This window comes from Bombyx mori, chromosome 14 (genome assembly GCF_030269925.1).
Source record: "Bombyx mori chromosome 14, ASM3026992v2".
Classification (NCBI taxonomy): Eukaryota; Metazoa; Arthropoda; class Insecta; order Lepidoptera; family Bombycidae; genus Bombyx; species Bombyx mori.
Genome location: NC_085120.1, coordinates 8,671,304 through 8,686,537, shown reverse-complemented (window position 1 = coordinate 8,686,537; position 15,234 = coordinate 8,671,304). Strand labels below are relative to the sequence as shown.

Here is a 15,234-nt window from a genome sequence, read left to right as displayed (position 1 = left end):
TATACAAACTAATAATTTAAAGATGTTTTCTCATGGAATTGGAAAGCTAAATGTGGTTAATTATTGTAGATTAGGATATCAGATGCGGATAGCTTGTGATTAGTTTGGTCAACGAGATGATTTTGCGTTCAATTGAATTAAAAGCGTTAAAATGAGTTAAATGTGAGTAGTTACTTTCGCCCGTGGACATCAGCAATGCCAGGGGCAGAGCCAAGTCGCTACCTACCGTTACAACATGACATTAGAGGCTACATACGGACGTAGATGTGTCTTTTAAAGCATTATGGTGTTGTTGTGGTAAATGTGTGTTTGGCTTGGTACAGAACCAGACCGTCTCTTCTCGTATGTCGTTTGCGATTAAGCAATTCACCAGAAAATAACCAAGCGCGTTCTCTGAATATTATACCTCAGTACTCCGATCGTCAACTAAAATTTGCTGGTGGTAGCATGAAGAGGTGTCCTTATCTATGGAGCAGGGTGAGCGTAACGCACGGAAGCAGCAGTTTTAGGGGCGTTGGTCTCGGCACTTTCAAAAAAACCTGTTACATTTGCATATTCTATTGTTACCGCGCTTACTAGAAGGCGCTAGGGTATTGATAGCACACGGGCAATACATGAGCTTAAGACTCCTTTGGCAATATAGTTGTATTGCATAACAGCTAGCTTACACTTCAGACCTGAAAGCATGACCACGCGGCAGAAGTAGGCAGGATTTCGCTACCCAGACGTGCAGCATTACAACTTTCCGTACTGTTATATATGTTTCTCAATAATAACGCAATATAAATAATAATGCAGACCAAGGCATTTTTGAATGCATCGTCTTTACATAAAGACAATTTATTATTAAAACGAAGCAGAACAGAATTGGCTTTAGTAGCGGAACCACACATCCTTAGTACTAACTAATTTTAATAAAAAAATATTTTCTATTTTTTAGTTGGATTTTCCAAAAAAGCTTATTTTGTTAGTTTTTTTAAACTATTATTTATATAAAAGAAACCCAGTGTCAATCACTGTGTCCTTTTTTTAAAAGAGCTCCTAGACTCACCTCGTAACAGTACCTTCCGTAAATTGGTTTATCCTTACCTGCTTAACTGTCCACAGGTATGAGACCCTTTGTTTGACGATTATTTGAGCCTTGTGAAGTTACGAAAAAGCCATAGTTTAAAAATGAAATAATTCCGAACACGTTCTCGCTCTTGACACAGACAGTTCGGACGCGGTACATCTCGGGTTAAATAAATAATGGCCACTTTCGCTTAATACCCTTGTATAAACATTAGTTGTTTAATTTTAGAACATACTTAAAAATCTCAAAGTCAGAAAGAACTAACAATCATGCCACGTTAACTGGTCCCGTGATAAGTTCGTAAAGAACTTGTGTTACAGGTACCAGATAACGGATATAAATGTAAGATTTTTATTATACACATACATATATTTAATATACATCCATAACCCTGGAAAAGACATTTATATTTATCATACAAATATCTTTCCTTGGCAGGATTCGAACCCGCGACCCCCTTGTGTAGTGACCGTGTCACTTACCACTACACCTGACGGCCGTTAATATTATAACTATGTCACGTCGTTCGTTCGATTGGCTATTTTAAATTGTTACACGTCATTATCGTTATCATCACCCTACAGGAGGACATTGCTGGGCATAGACCTCTCTAATTGTACGCCACTGAGCACGATTCTCGGCTTCTGTAATCCAGTTCTTGCCACCCACGTCCCATAAATCGTAATTTTTTTTTCTTTTCTTAGATGGGTGTACGAGCTCACAGCTCATCTCGTGCTAAGTGGTTACTGGAGCCCATAGACATTCACAACGTAAATGCGCCACCCACCTTGAGATATAAGTTCTAAGGTCTCAAGTATAGTTACAACGGCTGTCCCACCCTTGAAACCGAAACGCATTACTGCTTCACGGCAGAAATAGGCAGTGTAGATTAAGGGTAAGGAAAGATTTTACATATATGGTAGGAACAATAGTTTCATTAGCATACAGTTTTGATGTTTATCACGAAAATAAAAGACGAAAATCTTAGTAATAGATAGTTTATTTTCTAAAAAAAATTAATTACAATTATTACTTAAAAATACAACAAATACGTTAGAATATTTTTTTACAAAGTGCTTAGTGAAATCTAGAATTAATTCTGTAGAAAAATAGAAAACAACATTGCATCTTATTTATGGCATACTATTTTCGAGTATTTAGAGTATATTTTAATATATTATATTTTTTTAAACGATCATACAATTCATTTAACTTCATAATCTATCTAACAAATACAGTGTGTTACAAATTTATTTCGAATTAATTTATCGGAGTACTACTATTACTAAAGCCATCAAGCGAAAGCAAAATTCTTGAGTAATTAAGTTAATGTTTAATAATAATATAATAATAATGATGATGACAATAATGATAATAACAAGGCTAAGATAGCCAGGTGCTTTCTCTGGATCAGCTTAATTTTATCATCCCCAATTTTAATGCGAAACACTTTATTTAAATTTAAACTTCACATCTTCTTCACTTCACTTAACGTCAAATAGTCAACTTCGCTTCGAATTCGACTATTAGTTAACTTGGTTAGCCTACCCTGTCTATCGTGAGCACCAGTGACCGTACCTGTGAGCTCCGAATGAAGAGTACGCATGCCAAAAGCTGATTTTCATTTGTTAAGCGATTTTCATTTTTAAAAATGTCCGCCATTTTCTTTTGACATAACTACGGCAAATCTTCCATGAAGGACCAATAAATTAGTTTTTGTCTTTAAGTCTAGTAATAACTTAGTTTAGTAATAAGTGCAGCAAACAAGAACAAACACTTAAACACTTTTTTTATTAAACTAAACTAAACTTTGTTTGTTCAGTGCCGTTGGGTGTGATTGGGTCGTTGTAATAACAGCGTAGTAAAAACGAAAGTCCAATCAGAGCTGGCTTAGAAAACATATTCTCACATACATTATGTTGTTTCGATATAAAAAAAATATGGTGTTAATGTATCCGCCGTATAGTCCTGACCTTGCACCTTCAGATTTCCACCTGTTTCGGTCTCTTCAGAATTCTTTAGGCAGTGTCAGGTTAACATCACGAGAGGACTGCCAAAACCAATTATCAGGGTATTTTGATCAGAAGCCCCAAAATTTCTATAGCAATGGGATCATGTCCCTACGTACAAGATGGTAAAAAGTTATCGAACAAAATGGTGCCTACATACTTTAGTTAAATGTAAATAAACTATTTTAAAAAATGTAGTGAATTTTCTTAAACAATGCGAAGAAACTTTTCCCCCAACCTATTATATTGATTCGAACATTAATTAAATTTTCGTATCTTGTATCAGAGCAGTTCGTAACTGTTTTTGGAAATTGCTCTTACATATGTTGAGGTCCAAACTCTTCCTTGACTGTAGTATAAACTTTATTGTAGTATAAATTATTAATTGAAGAAATATTAACCCTAAAAATGGTCTCATAGATAACAATACAGTTTGAAAATAAAGGAAATACTTACATTAGCTTACGTTGGTAAAACCTAAAATGCCCGTAGTAATTTTTGAGCAAAAACTGTAACATAAATCATATTTTCATAAAAATAAAACTTACCCTAAATAAAATAGATAAAATTGTGATTGTTTTAATATTCTAAAATTTTTAAAACACTATAATATAATATAATTAAAATATATAAATGAAATTATTAATTCTTTTTCTCACTCGTGTACTTGTGAAACACACAGAAGACAGTGCTTCGAAATTGACAATAATAACTCAATTATAAAATAGTGTTTTTGTTAAAAAAAAGCATGCGTCACTATCTTTCCTCATCTTTGATTTAAAGTTAGCTTAAATAGATCTAAAATAGAAGATACATGTCTATTCAGTTTTCGAAATGACATAATTTTATTTACAACTTTGAAATTTATTCCTAAGCAGAGTGAAAAAAAAAAATTACACGCTCAAACTTAGACCGAAAGAGGGAGACAAATATAACATTTTAACGCTTGCCAAAATGTTTGACGACATTGTGTTATTATATAAAATATTCATCAAGAACCAAAGGTTTTTACACACTTTATATTAGCTTCACTTGTATGTATGTTTGTATGTTTGTAACTGACTCGTTTAGACACGATTTTGACCCACTTTAAACGGCCACATTTCATTCAAGCTTTATAAATTTATCGAGGACAATGACAATACACTAATTTGATATTCCATTATCACTTTGCAAAAAAAAAATTAACTAAAAAATGAAAAATAAATAATAGTTTAAAAAAACTAAGAAACACGCTTTATATAAAATTCAACTAAAAATATATTTTAATAAATTTAAATTGAAAATAGTGTAAAAAAAGTATATTTTATTGTAAAAAAAGCGTGGGGTGCATGGTGTTATTAGTTATAAAAAAAAATCTACAGATATGAGTAGAAGAATTATTATTTCAATAATATCTTAAAAAGCACAATTTCAATTTAAATTTATTAAAATTTATTTTCTATTTTTAGTTGAATTTTATATAAAGCGTGTGTTTTGGTTTTTTTAACAATTCTTTTTTTTATTTTTTTATTGCTAAGATGGGTGGACGAGCTAACAGCCCACCTGGTGTTAAGTTGTTATTGGAGCCCATCCACAACGTAATGCGCCACCCACCTTGAGATATAAGTTCTAAGGTCTCACGTATAGTTACAACGGCTGCCCCACCCTTCAAACCGAAACGCATTACTGCTTCACGGCAGAAACAGACAGGGTGCTGGTGTCCACCCGCGCGGACTCACAAGAGATCCTACCACCAGTAAAAATTATTTATTGTAATAATATTATTTATTTTTACTCGTAGTTTTGTGATTTTATCCGTTAAGTTTTTATTAGCAGAAGCTACAGCACGTATCCGTCAACTTTACGTTGGGCTATTGCGACGAATCAACGCATCTTATCTGGCAAACTTCTGACGAGAAGCCGTTCCTTCAAAGGTTAAGTTTGCACAAATTCTCACAACCTACTGTTTCTTCAAATAGCAATGTTAGAGAATAACGCGACGTACATCGTTAGCAACTCAACATTTTAGACAGATTTTTTTTATTTATGTGTTTTATTAAGTGGTTACTGCAACCCATAGACATCTATAACGTAAATGCGCCACCCACCTTGAGATATGAGTTCTTAGGTCTCAATATAGTTACAACGGCTGCCCCACCCTTCAAACCGAAACGCATTACTGCTTCGCGGCAGAAAGAGGCAGGGTGGTGGTACCTAGCGGTGCGGACTCACAAGAGTTCCTAGCACCAGTAATTACGTAAATTATTATTATTATTCTTTATTTGTACACACTGATAATAAAATACATTAATTGGGATAAGATATAAAAAATGGCGAGCTTAACTCAACAATTGAGTTATCTACCAGCTAACCGTTCTCAAAGAAGGAAAGCTTTACATTAGTGGGTAGATGAGTACAATCTAATTAGCAATAAAAATAACAAAAATACTACTAAAAAAACACTAATACATAATATCAAACTATATACATACACAATTACACAGATAAATAACATAAACATAAATTATAATTTTGTGTGTTTGATTTTTATTACACGATGTTATTCCTTCAATATTTCATTAGAAATATTGGTACCCGCCTGCGGGATTCGAACACCAAGCCATATCGTTTGATACGAATGCACCGGACGTCTTATCCTTTAGGCCACAACGACTTTAGGACTTTAAGAACGTAATGGACTATATATCTGTAAGTATACGTCCATGTAAATAAATAGGGAAAAACGAAAGAGATTAACCAATCTTCCCCATTTCATTGATATTGGATGCTCAATAAAAAAATTGTAAGCCGGTTTCATCTTAAGCTTTAATGCGAAATAAAAATCAATAACCAAAGATGAAAAGAGGTATCAATAAAACGATTCTGTATCTTCGGGCGTCTGTCAATAAGGTCGCATCTCGACTGCCGAAACAAAACTAGTTACTTTAACAGCACACGAGTCGGGTAAGCGGTTTCCGCATCTATAAACGGGTTCACAAAAAATCTGGAATCGCTGTAACGTTACGCGTGCCGAGTGTATCGAATGGCTCGTCATTAATGAAACAGATCCGATGTGATCCCGCAAAAATCGATATCGTGCGAATGAATACATGTGTAAACGATCGCAATCCGAAATTTGTCATTATCGATATCTAAGCTTGTGCTTCTAATAACAAGGTCCCATTTTCCGTGCAGACTGAGGTAGTACATCATTCTCGTACCCTTTTGTAGCGATTACATTGAATGAAAAGTTTTGAGTCGAAAGCATTGACACTTTCCACTGCCAGCGATGTTATTAACATAGCTAAACTTTATCCGTCGTGTTGAGCAGCTTAAACAACGCATTATCGGTCTTAGGCTAAACAACATAATATATTCTATAAGCTCTATTGTTTAGTATTGTAACTTTATAACTACTTACAAATACATTTATAATCTTAAATCTATTGAAATTTTGTTAATTATCACAAGTCGCTCGCGTCCTTGAAACGGTTTCTGTACTAAGAGCAAGCCTCGCACCTCACGAGACCAACTTCATCGCAGTTCATGCATTTGAGAGCCACGAATTCGGCAGTGAAGTGGTTCCGGTGGAGGCTCTTCTTGGATCCATTGCAGATCCTGCAGGGTAGAAGACGGAAGCCACCGCACATCTGACACGTGGTGCACGCGTCGGGGCTCTGTAAAATTAAAGTATTTTCAAATAATAATATATAAATTAAAAAATATGTATAACTAGCTGACCCGGCAGACTTCGTAGTGCCTCAATCGATAAATAAAAGATCTAAGCTTTTGTATAAAATAAACTTAAAACAAACAAAGGGAATCCGTCCGACGTGGGACACATCAAAGGAAAAACAAAATTGATATTTTTATTTAATTCCGAGCATTTTCATATTTATCTGCTTTTTAAACCTTCTCTAGACTTCCTCAAATAATTTAAGACTAAAGTTAGCTAAATCGGTCCAGCCGTTCTCGAGTTTTAGCGAGATTAACGAACAGCAATTCATTTACCTACATATATATATACATAGATTGACACTGAAGAAATGTTTTGGTTAAACGCGCCAAAAACAAGCGAGGTGACAGGTGACACAGCCCGCTTTATGTCAAAATGTATTTTATTTAGACGAGGATTTTGAATATCCGATATTAAATTTTTACCAATTGAATATGTAACGTAAGCATATTTGGAATATTCGAAATTTTAACTAGAAAGTACCTTTAAAGTATTAGGTATGTAACAAATACCGACAATTTTTTTTAGCAAATAGGTATGGATAACGCTCTGTGTCAGCGGCGACGGGATCTAAGGATTACTGGATTCCATATATTAAGTGTATAATCTATGATATAAGTGATAATGTAAATGACATGAATTCGAAGTCTTCAATGTAGATAACGGCGGTTTACTATTGCAAGGACATTTATCTATATATATAAAAATGAATTGCTGTTCGTGAGTCTCGCTAAAACTCGAAAACGGCTGGACCGATTTGGCTAATTTTGGTCTTGAATTATTTGTGGAAGTCCAGAGAAGGTTTAAAAAGTAGATAAATATGAAAATGCTCGGAATTAAATAAAAATAACAATTTTATTTTCCTTTGATGTGTCCCCCGTCCGACGTATTCCTTTTGTTTGTTTTAAGTTTATTTTATACAAAAGTTTAGGTATTTTATTTATCGTTTGAGACACTACGAAGTCTGCCGGGTCAGCTAGTCGTGAATAAAAGTCAAACTTTAAAAATTCTATTTGCGTAATGACTGGTGAAGCATTTTGTGAGCCCGTTCGGGTACAAATTGATGCCAATTTCTGCCGTAAAACAGTGAGTTCCGGTTTAAAAGGTAGGGAAGCCGTTGTAATAGAACTCAGACTTAAAACTCATGTCACAAGGTGGGTCGCGGCATTTACTTTGTCGATGTCTATGGGCTCCGCTAACCACTTAACGCCAGGTCGGCCGTGAACTCGATTAAGAGTTTAAGCAATAAATAAAAACTACCCACTAATGCTCGCTAACTATAACCGGTAACATCAAACTGTAAATTTTATGATTTTGATCCAACATTGGATCAACGTCGCTAATCATAAAACTGTGTATAGTTTCAAGCTCTATCTCATGTTTGGGTAAGAAGACTTATTTTATTGCTTAGTTGGGTGGACGAACTCACAGCCCACCTGGTGTTAAGTGGTTACTGGAGTCCTAGACATCTACGACGTAAATCCGCCACCCACCTTGAGATATAAGTTCTAAGGTCTCAAGTATAGTTAAAACGGCTGCCCAAACCTTCAAACCGAAACGCATAACTGCTTCACGGCAGAAATAGGCGGGGTGGTGGTAGTTACCCGCGCGGACTCACAAGAGGTCCTACCACCAGTAAAAAGAATGGTAGAAGATGAAGGCCAGGAATTGTTTACCTTGTAAGGCTTCAGCATTTTCCGCAGCTCTCCGCTCTCGTTAAGTTTCTCTACGGTTTCCGCATCCTGAAATCAACGACAAAACGATGATTTAATTAAAAGTTTTCAACTTCGAACTCTCGTGCAGTTTTCTGTGAAAAATTTTGCGCGATTCTAAACTCAACTTTTGAGCTTTTCGTTATTAAGGGAAGTCGACTTATTAGATGAAAATGTCTGCGCATATTATGTAATGCGTTTCGGTTTGAAGGGTGGGGCAGCCGTTGTAATTTAAAAACGGCGACCTTAGAATTCATATCTCAAGGTGGGTGGCGACATTTACGTTTTAGATGTCTATGGGCTTCAAAAACCACTTTTTTTTATTTATTGCTTAGTAGGGTGGACGAGCTCACAGCCCACCTGGTGTTAAGTGGTTACTGGAGCCCATAGACATCTACAACGTAAGTGCGCCACCCACCTTGAGATATAAGTTCTAAGGTCTCAAGTATAGTTACAAGTATTACAAGTATAGTTATATATACTTAACGCCAGGTGGATCGTGAGCTGGTCCAACCATCTAAGCAGGGCCAGATTTAAACTTAATGCCGCTCCTGGGCACCGGAAAAAAAGCCGCCCCAATACTGTCATTTTACTTAAACTTATAGTTTATATTATATTTTATTTTTCAAAATTAAAATAACTAATTTATTGTAGAATCTATATTATATGTTCCAAAACATAATATGCGGTAGGCTGCGGCTTAGCTCTGCCCCTGGCATTGCTGAAGTCCACGGGCAACGGTAACCACTCACCATCAGGTGGGCCGTATGCTCGTCTGTCTACAAGGGCAAAATAAAAGAATAGTTTTTTTTATTAACAATTTTAAATGTTTTTCACGTTCAAAATTTTGCCGCCCTAAAAAAAATTGCCGCCTTGTCTACTTGCCCCGACTGCCCCTAGTGTGAATACACCGCTGCATCTACCCAAAAAAAAAAACATACGTTTGGTTCATTAAAGGAATCTTTGATCGTCCTTTTCATTTCATGAAAGACGTATGATTAACTTAAAAATGTGTACACGTCTCAACAACTGATGGTAATATCATAATTTGTTAACTTCGATCTAATGTTATGGCACGTTACAACAGGATTAAAAACTGTTAGTTCATCCTCTTCATACATTTATCTTCAATATGTAGATACACTTTACTGTATTGTCTCATTGTATGAAACGTTATTTTTTTGTTTCAAATAATAATAATATTTTTTTTTAAATAAATATTTACTATCGTTAACCGGTCCCGTGCTAAGTTCGTAAAGAACTTGTGTTACAGATAGGTACCAGATAACGGAAATAAATGTAAGATTTTTATTATACACACACATATCTTTAATATACATCCATAACCCTAGAAAGGACATTTTTTATATTTATCATACAAATATCTTCCTTTGGCGGGATTCGAACCCGCGACCCCCTTGTGTAGTGACCATGTCAATTACCACTGCACCAGACGGCCGTTAACGCTTATATTCAAGTCGTAAAGTCGATTTTTAATCTGCTTCGTTATGAGTTATATGAAAGCGTACACGATATATAAGTAATGGAATATATGACATTATCCGTCGTTATGCGACTCCGAGTTTCCAATCCTCAGCGCTGTTCGGGTATTATCGACGTCATCCTACTTAGTCGTGGATCATAAAAACGATGGACAACATGGATGCGGTAATTTCGGGCCGCTTAAATATTTTTTGAAGCTATACTTCTTTAGGCGCGTTATGAAAAATTGATGAAATGAATTGACAAAACTAACAGAATGAAGTTGCCCACTAAATCACTCATTACAATACGACCGACGTAACTTGGCGAGTCTGAATATAGCCGCAGGTGAACTTTCCGAACCGTACCAAGAATTACCGAATTTATACGATGTTAAGAAAAGGGATGTCCAATATGCGTGTTTGAGGATGTTGTTTAATCGATTTTTTTTTCAAATTGATTAAAATTTAAATAAAATAAAAAGTGTGTGTGTCCGCTCCGACGCACGACTGGAGTTTACTGGATATAAAAAATTAAACGAAACAATACGAGAAATAGTTCTATATTACGACAACACGATACACTACAGATTATTAACAAATTAACGAGACACAAAACAAACGACTAACAAATATATGAAAATACAATAATGAGAGAAACGCGCGATCAGTACGAGGCTTTGTGGCGGACTGCCGGCGCAGCAGCCCGGCGTCACCTGCGATAACGCATTTCGTGTGACATGCGCAATCAGGCGCATAACGCATTTCGTGTGACATGCTAGTACGATTTTGGTCCCCATAATTTTCATACCCCGGGCCTATATATGTAAATCGATTCTAAAGGAGTAAACTCCAAAAAAGTGTGTGTGTCCGCTCCGACGCACGACTGGAGTTTACTGGATATAAAAAATTAAACGAAACAATACGAGAAATAGTTCTATATTACGACAACACGATACACTACAGATTATTAACAAATTAACGAGACACAAAACAAACGACTAACAAATATATGAAAATACAATAATGAGAGAAACGCGCGATCAGTACGAGGCTTTGTGGCGGACTGCCGGCGCAGCAGCCCGGCGTCACCTGCGATAACGCGGCCGCGCGTTGGCTCCTGATTGGCGCGCGCACGCATCACGCAATCAGGAGCCAATCAGGCGCATAACGCATTTCGTGTGACATGCTAGTACGATTTTGGTCCCCATAATTTTCATACCCCGGGCCTATATATGTAAATCGATTCTAAAGGAGTAAACTCCAATAAACTCCAAAAAGAAATAAATTTAATAAAAATAAAGTATAACTTCTTACGCGCGTGTACGTGTACATAAGTACACGCACCCTTTTTTTAATGTTTGGAAACTAAGTATTTAAACTTTGACCGAAAATTTACTGTACCTTTTAAGATTAGTAATAAATCATTGTTTTTTTTACTGATATGCATTTTTCTTTCGACTAAAAAATGAAGATTGGAATGACATTAAGGAAATAAGATAAATATTTGCCCAGTATTAAGAAAACCACAATTGATAGAATAAAAGGAGAATGAGTTTTATTGTGTAGTAACTACAACAGCTATTGGTTTAAAATTATCGTAACTTCGAAGTCAATTAATTAAAGCTGAGAATTCGAATTGAATTTAGTCAAAACTTTGTTTTTTTTGGAGTTTACTCCTTTAGAATCGATTTACATATATAGGCCCGGGGTATGAAAATTATGGGGACCAAAATCGTACTAGCATGTCACACGAAATGCGTTATGCGCCTGATTGCGCATGTCACACGAAATGCGCGCCGGGCTGCTGCGCCGGCAGTCCGCCACAAAGCCTCGTACTGATCGCGCGTTTCTCTCATTATTGTATTTTCATATATTTGTTAGTCGTTTGTTTTGTGTCTCGTTAATTTGCTAATAATCTGTAGTGTATCGTGTTGTCGTAATATAGAACTATTTCTCGTATTGTTTCGTTTAATTTTTTATATCCAGTAAACTCCAGTCGTGCGTCGGAGCGGACACACACACTTTTTTTTGTAATTTAATTTGTCCATACTGTCTGTAATGTACTATAGCGGTATAGATAGTGAGAAAAACTCGAGAATTGGATATAATACAAAGTTAGTGAATCAAAATATTTATCATCAGTTTAATGATAAACCTTAGGGGAAACGGCAATGAAAGATTGTCCCAACAAACTAGTGTAGTTGATCGTTACACAGACGGTCCCTATGATCTTGTAAATGTCGTTGGCGCGATTCAGGTTTTTACCGTTTTATGACGACGCATCCCTTTAACCAGTTACTATTGGCTGTTGCTACCCTGACATAAAAGGTAGGAAGTAAGTCGAACTCGAAGTTCTAATATACATTTCTTATTTAAATTTGCTGCGGGTTTTGGATCCGCTTAGTCCTGCAGTGGTATTGGAACGTTGGAAGAGAGCGAGGGGATAATATCTTCGAATAAATTGAAAGCATTTACTAATTTTACTGGTGGTAGGACCTCTTGTGAGTCCGCACGGGTAGGTACCGCCACCCCGGCTATTTTCTGCCGTGAAACGTGCGTTTCGGTTTGAAGGGTGGGGCAGCCGTTGTAACTATACTGTGACCTTAGAACTTATATTTCAAGGTGGGTGGCGCATTTACGTTGCAGATGACTATGGGCTCCAGTAACCACTGAATACCAGGTGGACTGTGAGCTCGTCCACCCATCTAATCAATAAAACAAATTACTAAACATTTAATAAATTTAAAAGGTATTTTTTAATAATTTCATATTTTGTCAGCGCGTAATGTAATACGTAATGACTACAGCTGACACACGTTTTCGTTCTCCCGTTGAACCACGCTTCAGCTACCTATTTGAATTACATTACGTGCTATGAAAAATATAAATAGTAACATCTAATTTAGGATCTACCGTGAATTTAAATAGGTACGTATTTTGAAATTAACGTTTTTTGTCTCTTTAATTTTATTAATTTTAATAATCCATGTTGTGTTCGTTTGTCGAACGCATGAACTATGGATACCGTTTTTTATACACGCTAAGTCCACGTGATACGTATTAAGTCTTTTTTTTTTTTTTGAAAGGCTTATAGCCGGCAATGGAAATGTTAAATATAAGTCGTATCTTTGTTTATGGTTTAATGATTGAAACAGCTAATGGCCCATTTGGTGTAAAGTAGTTACTGGAGCCTGGAGTACCGCCACTCTCCTTCAGACATCTCTTTTGACGGCTGTGCTAAATTTCAAACAAGAATGTATAGTGGTGGTATCTTACTGGTGGTAGGACCTTTGTGAGCCAGCATGGGTGGGTACCACCACCCCACTTATTTCTGCCGTGAAGCAGTAATGCGTTTCGGTTTGAAGAGTGGGGTAGCCGTTGTACCAATACTGAGACCTCAGAATTTATATCTCAAGGTGGCGCATTTACGTTATAGATGTCTATGGGCTCCAGTAACCACTTAACACTAGGTGGGTTTTGAGCTCGTCCACCCATCTAAGCAATAAAAAAAAAAGATATTAAACGGGCAAAACAGCAGGATACGTCTAGTCTTAAACAAAAACTATTTCCAGCTTAACGCGTGTCCTACGCTTTTAATGCAATCGTAAAATGAAATACCACAGTTAAACTTTAATTCACTACTCGAGCATGTGCTTCAGTCATAAAAAAAACCAATTGTTTTATTTCCTTGCAAGACTTTAGAAAATTTGTTTTTACGTTCAACCCTGTGCATTTTTTATGCTCACGGCACACCTGATGTTACCGGACCGCATATTGTCATATCAAATGTGCCGTAATAGCGGTTCTCGTTAAGCCGGACTATGTGCACGTACATCTACGTACGTTACGTTAAACGGCCGTCTGGTGTAGTGGTAAGTGACATGGTCACTACACAAGGGGGTCGCGGGTTCGAATCCCGCCAAGGGAAGATATTTGTATGATAAATATAAATGTCTTTTCCAGGGTTATGGATGTATATTAAATATATGTATGTGTATAATAAAAATCTTACATTTATATCCGTTAACTGGTACCTGTAACACAAGTTCTTTACGAACTTATCACGGGACCAGTTTACGTGGCGTGATTGTTAGTAAATATTTATTTATTATTATTATATTATTATCTTAAATAAATAATACTTTGTGCGTGTGTAACAGGGGACTGAAAAGTTCGTAAGCTGATACATAAATGGCGCTACAATTATTAAATCCATATGATTTTTAGTTAGCCCTAACCTTCAAAAGACACGTGTATAAGTTTGACAGCTGTTGTACTATCAGTTTGTCAATTTGAGTGTAGAAATTTTTACTAGTTTGATAATCTATACATTAATACGTGAAGCAAAAACTTGGTATACCTTTTTACGAAAATTGCGCGGACGGAGGAGTATGAAATTTTCCACACTTATAGAGAATATAGAGAAGAAGTGCACAATGCTAATTTTCTTTAAAATAATGCATAAAAGATACATTAAATCAATAAAGAAAACATTACACACACTACCATGTATTTGACACACACACACATAGACTCTTTGTTTATTGTCAAACTTTTGTTATTGCTTTAAGTTTGTGTCAAATTGAGAATAGATTAATATTGTTTATCTTTATTAATATTCGTCTATAGTGTAGTTTTGGCTATATCTATGACAATAGAACCATAATAATGTTTAAGCATAAAATTTCAACTGATTAAAGTCGAATTTCGACTTCTAGGGGCCACTAGTTGTTAACAATTCGGTGGTGAGTTTTTAAGTGGATTTCGTGTGTTAATAAAGCATTGCTTTTTGGTAAAAAAAATACTACTGAAGCCAAGCCTTGTTGCGTATATTATAATATTCATAAACTATATTATAAAGGGAAAAACCATAAATAGTGACGATTACGTAGCGATATTGGACCTTTTGAAGGATGAAATCACGGAAAAACCGCCTCATTTGAAGAAGAAAGTGCTGTTTTATCAAGACAATGCACCGTGTCACAAATCAATGAAAACGATGGCAAAATTGCAAGATTTGGCTTCGAATTGTTTCTGCATCCAGCGTATTTTCCAAATCTGAACCCTAGCGACTTTTCTTGTTCTCAGACCTCAAGAGGATGTCCGCTTGACATAAATTTTGCGCTGTGAAGAGGTAATCGCTGAAAATGAAGCCTATTTTGACAAATCGCACTATAAAAATGGTATCGAAAAATTGTATGACCGCTATAATCATTGTCTCGCCCTCGAAGGCGAATAC

At 35.9% G+C, this 15,234-nt stretch overlaps 1 protein-coding gene across 1 annotated transcript in view; it reads right to left on the bottom strand.

The window, feature by feature from the left end:
• Positions 1-2,054: 2,054 nt before the first annotated feature.
• LOC101745273 (glutaredoxin domain-containing cysteine-rich protein CG31559) overlaps positions 2,055-15,234 on the bottom strand; it is a 107,146-nt gene continuing 93,966 nt past the window's right edge. Inside the window, exons 4-5 of the mRNA XM_004922632.5 lie at positions 8,476-8,541; positions 2,055-6,740 (exon numbers count right to left, since the gene is read on the bottom strand). Of these exons, the coding sequence (XP_004922689.2) occupies positions 6,564-6,740; positions 8,476-8,541 (243 nt within the window). The 3' untranslated portion in view covers positions 2,055-6,563. The remainder of the gene's footprint in view (positions 6,741-8,475; positions 8,542-15,234) is intronic.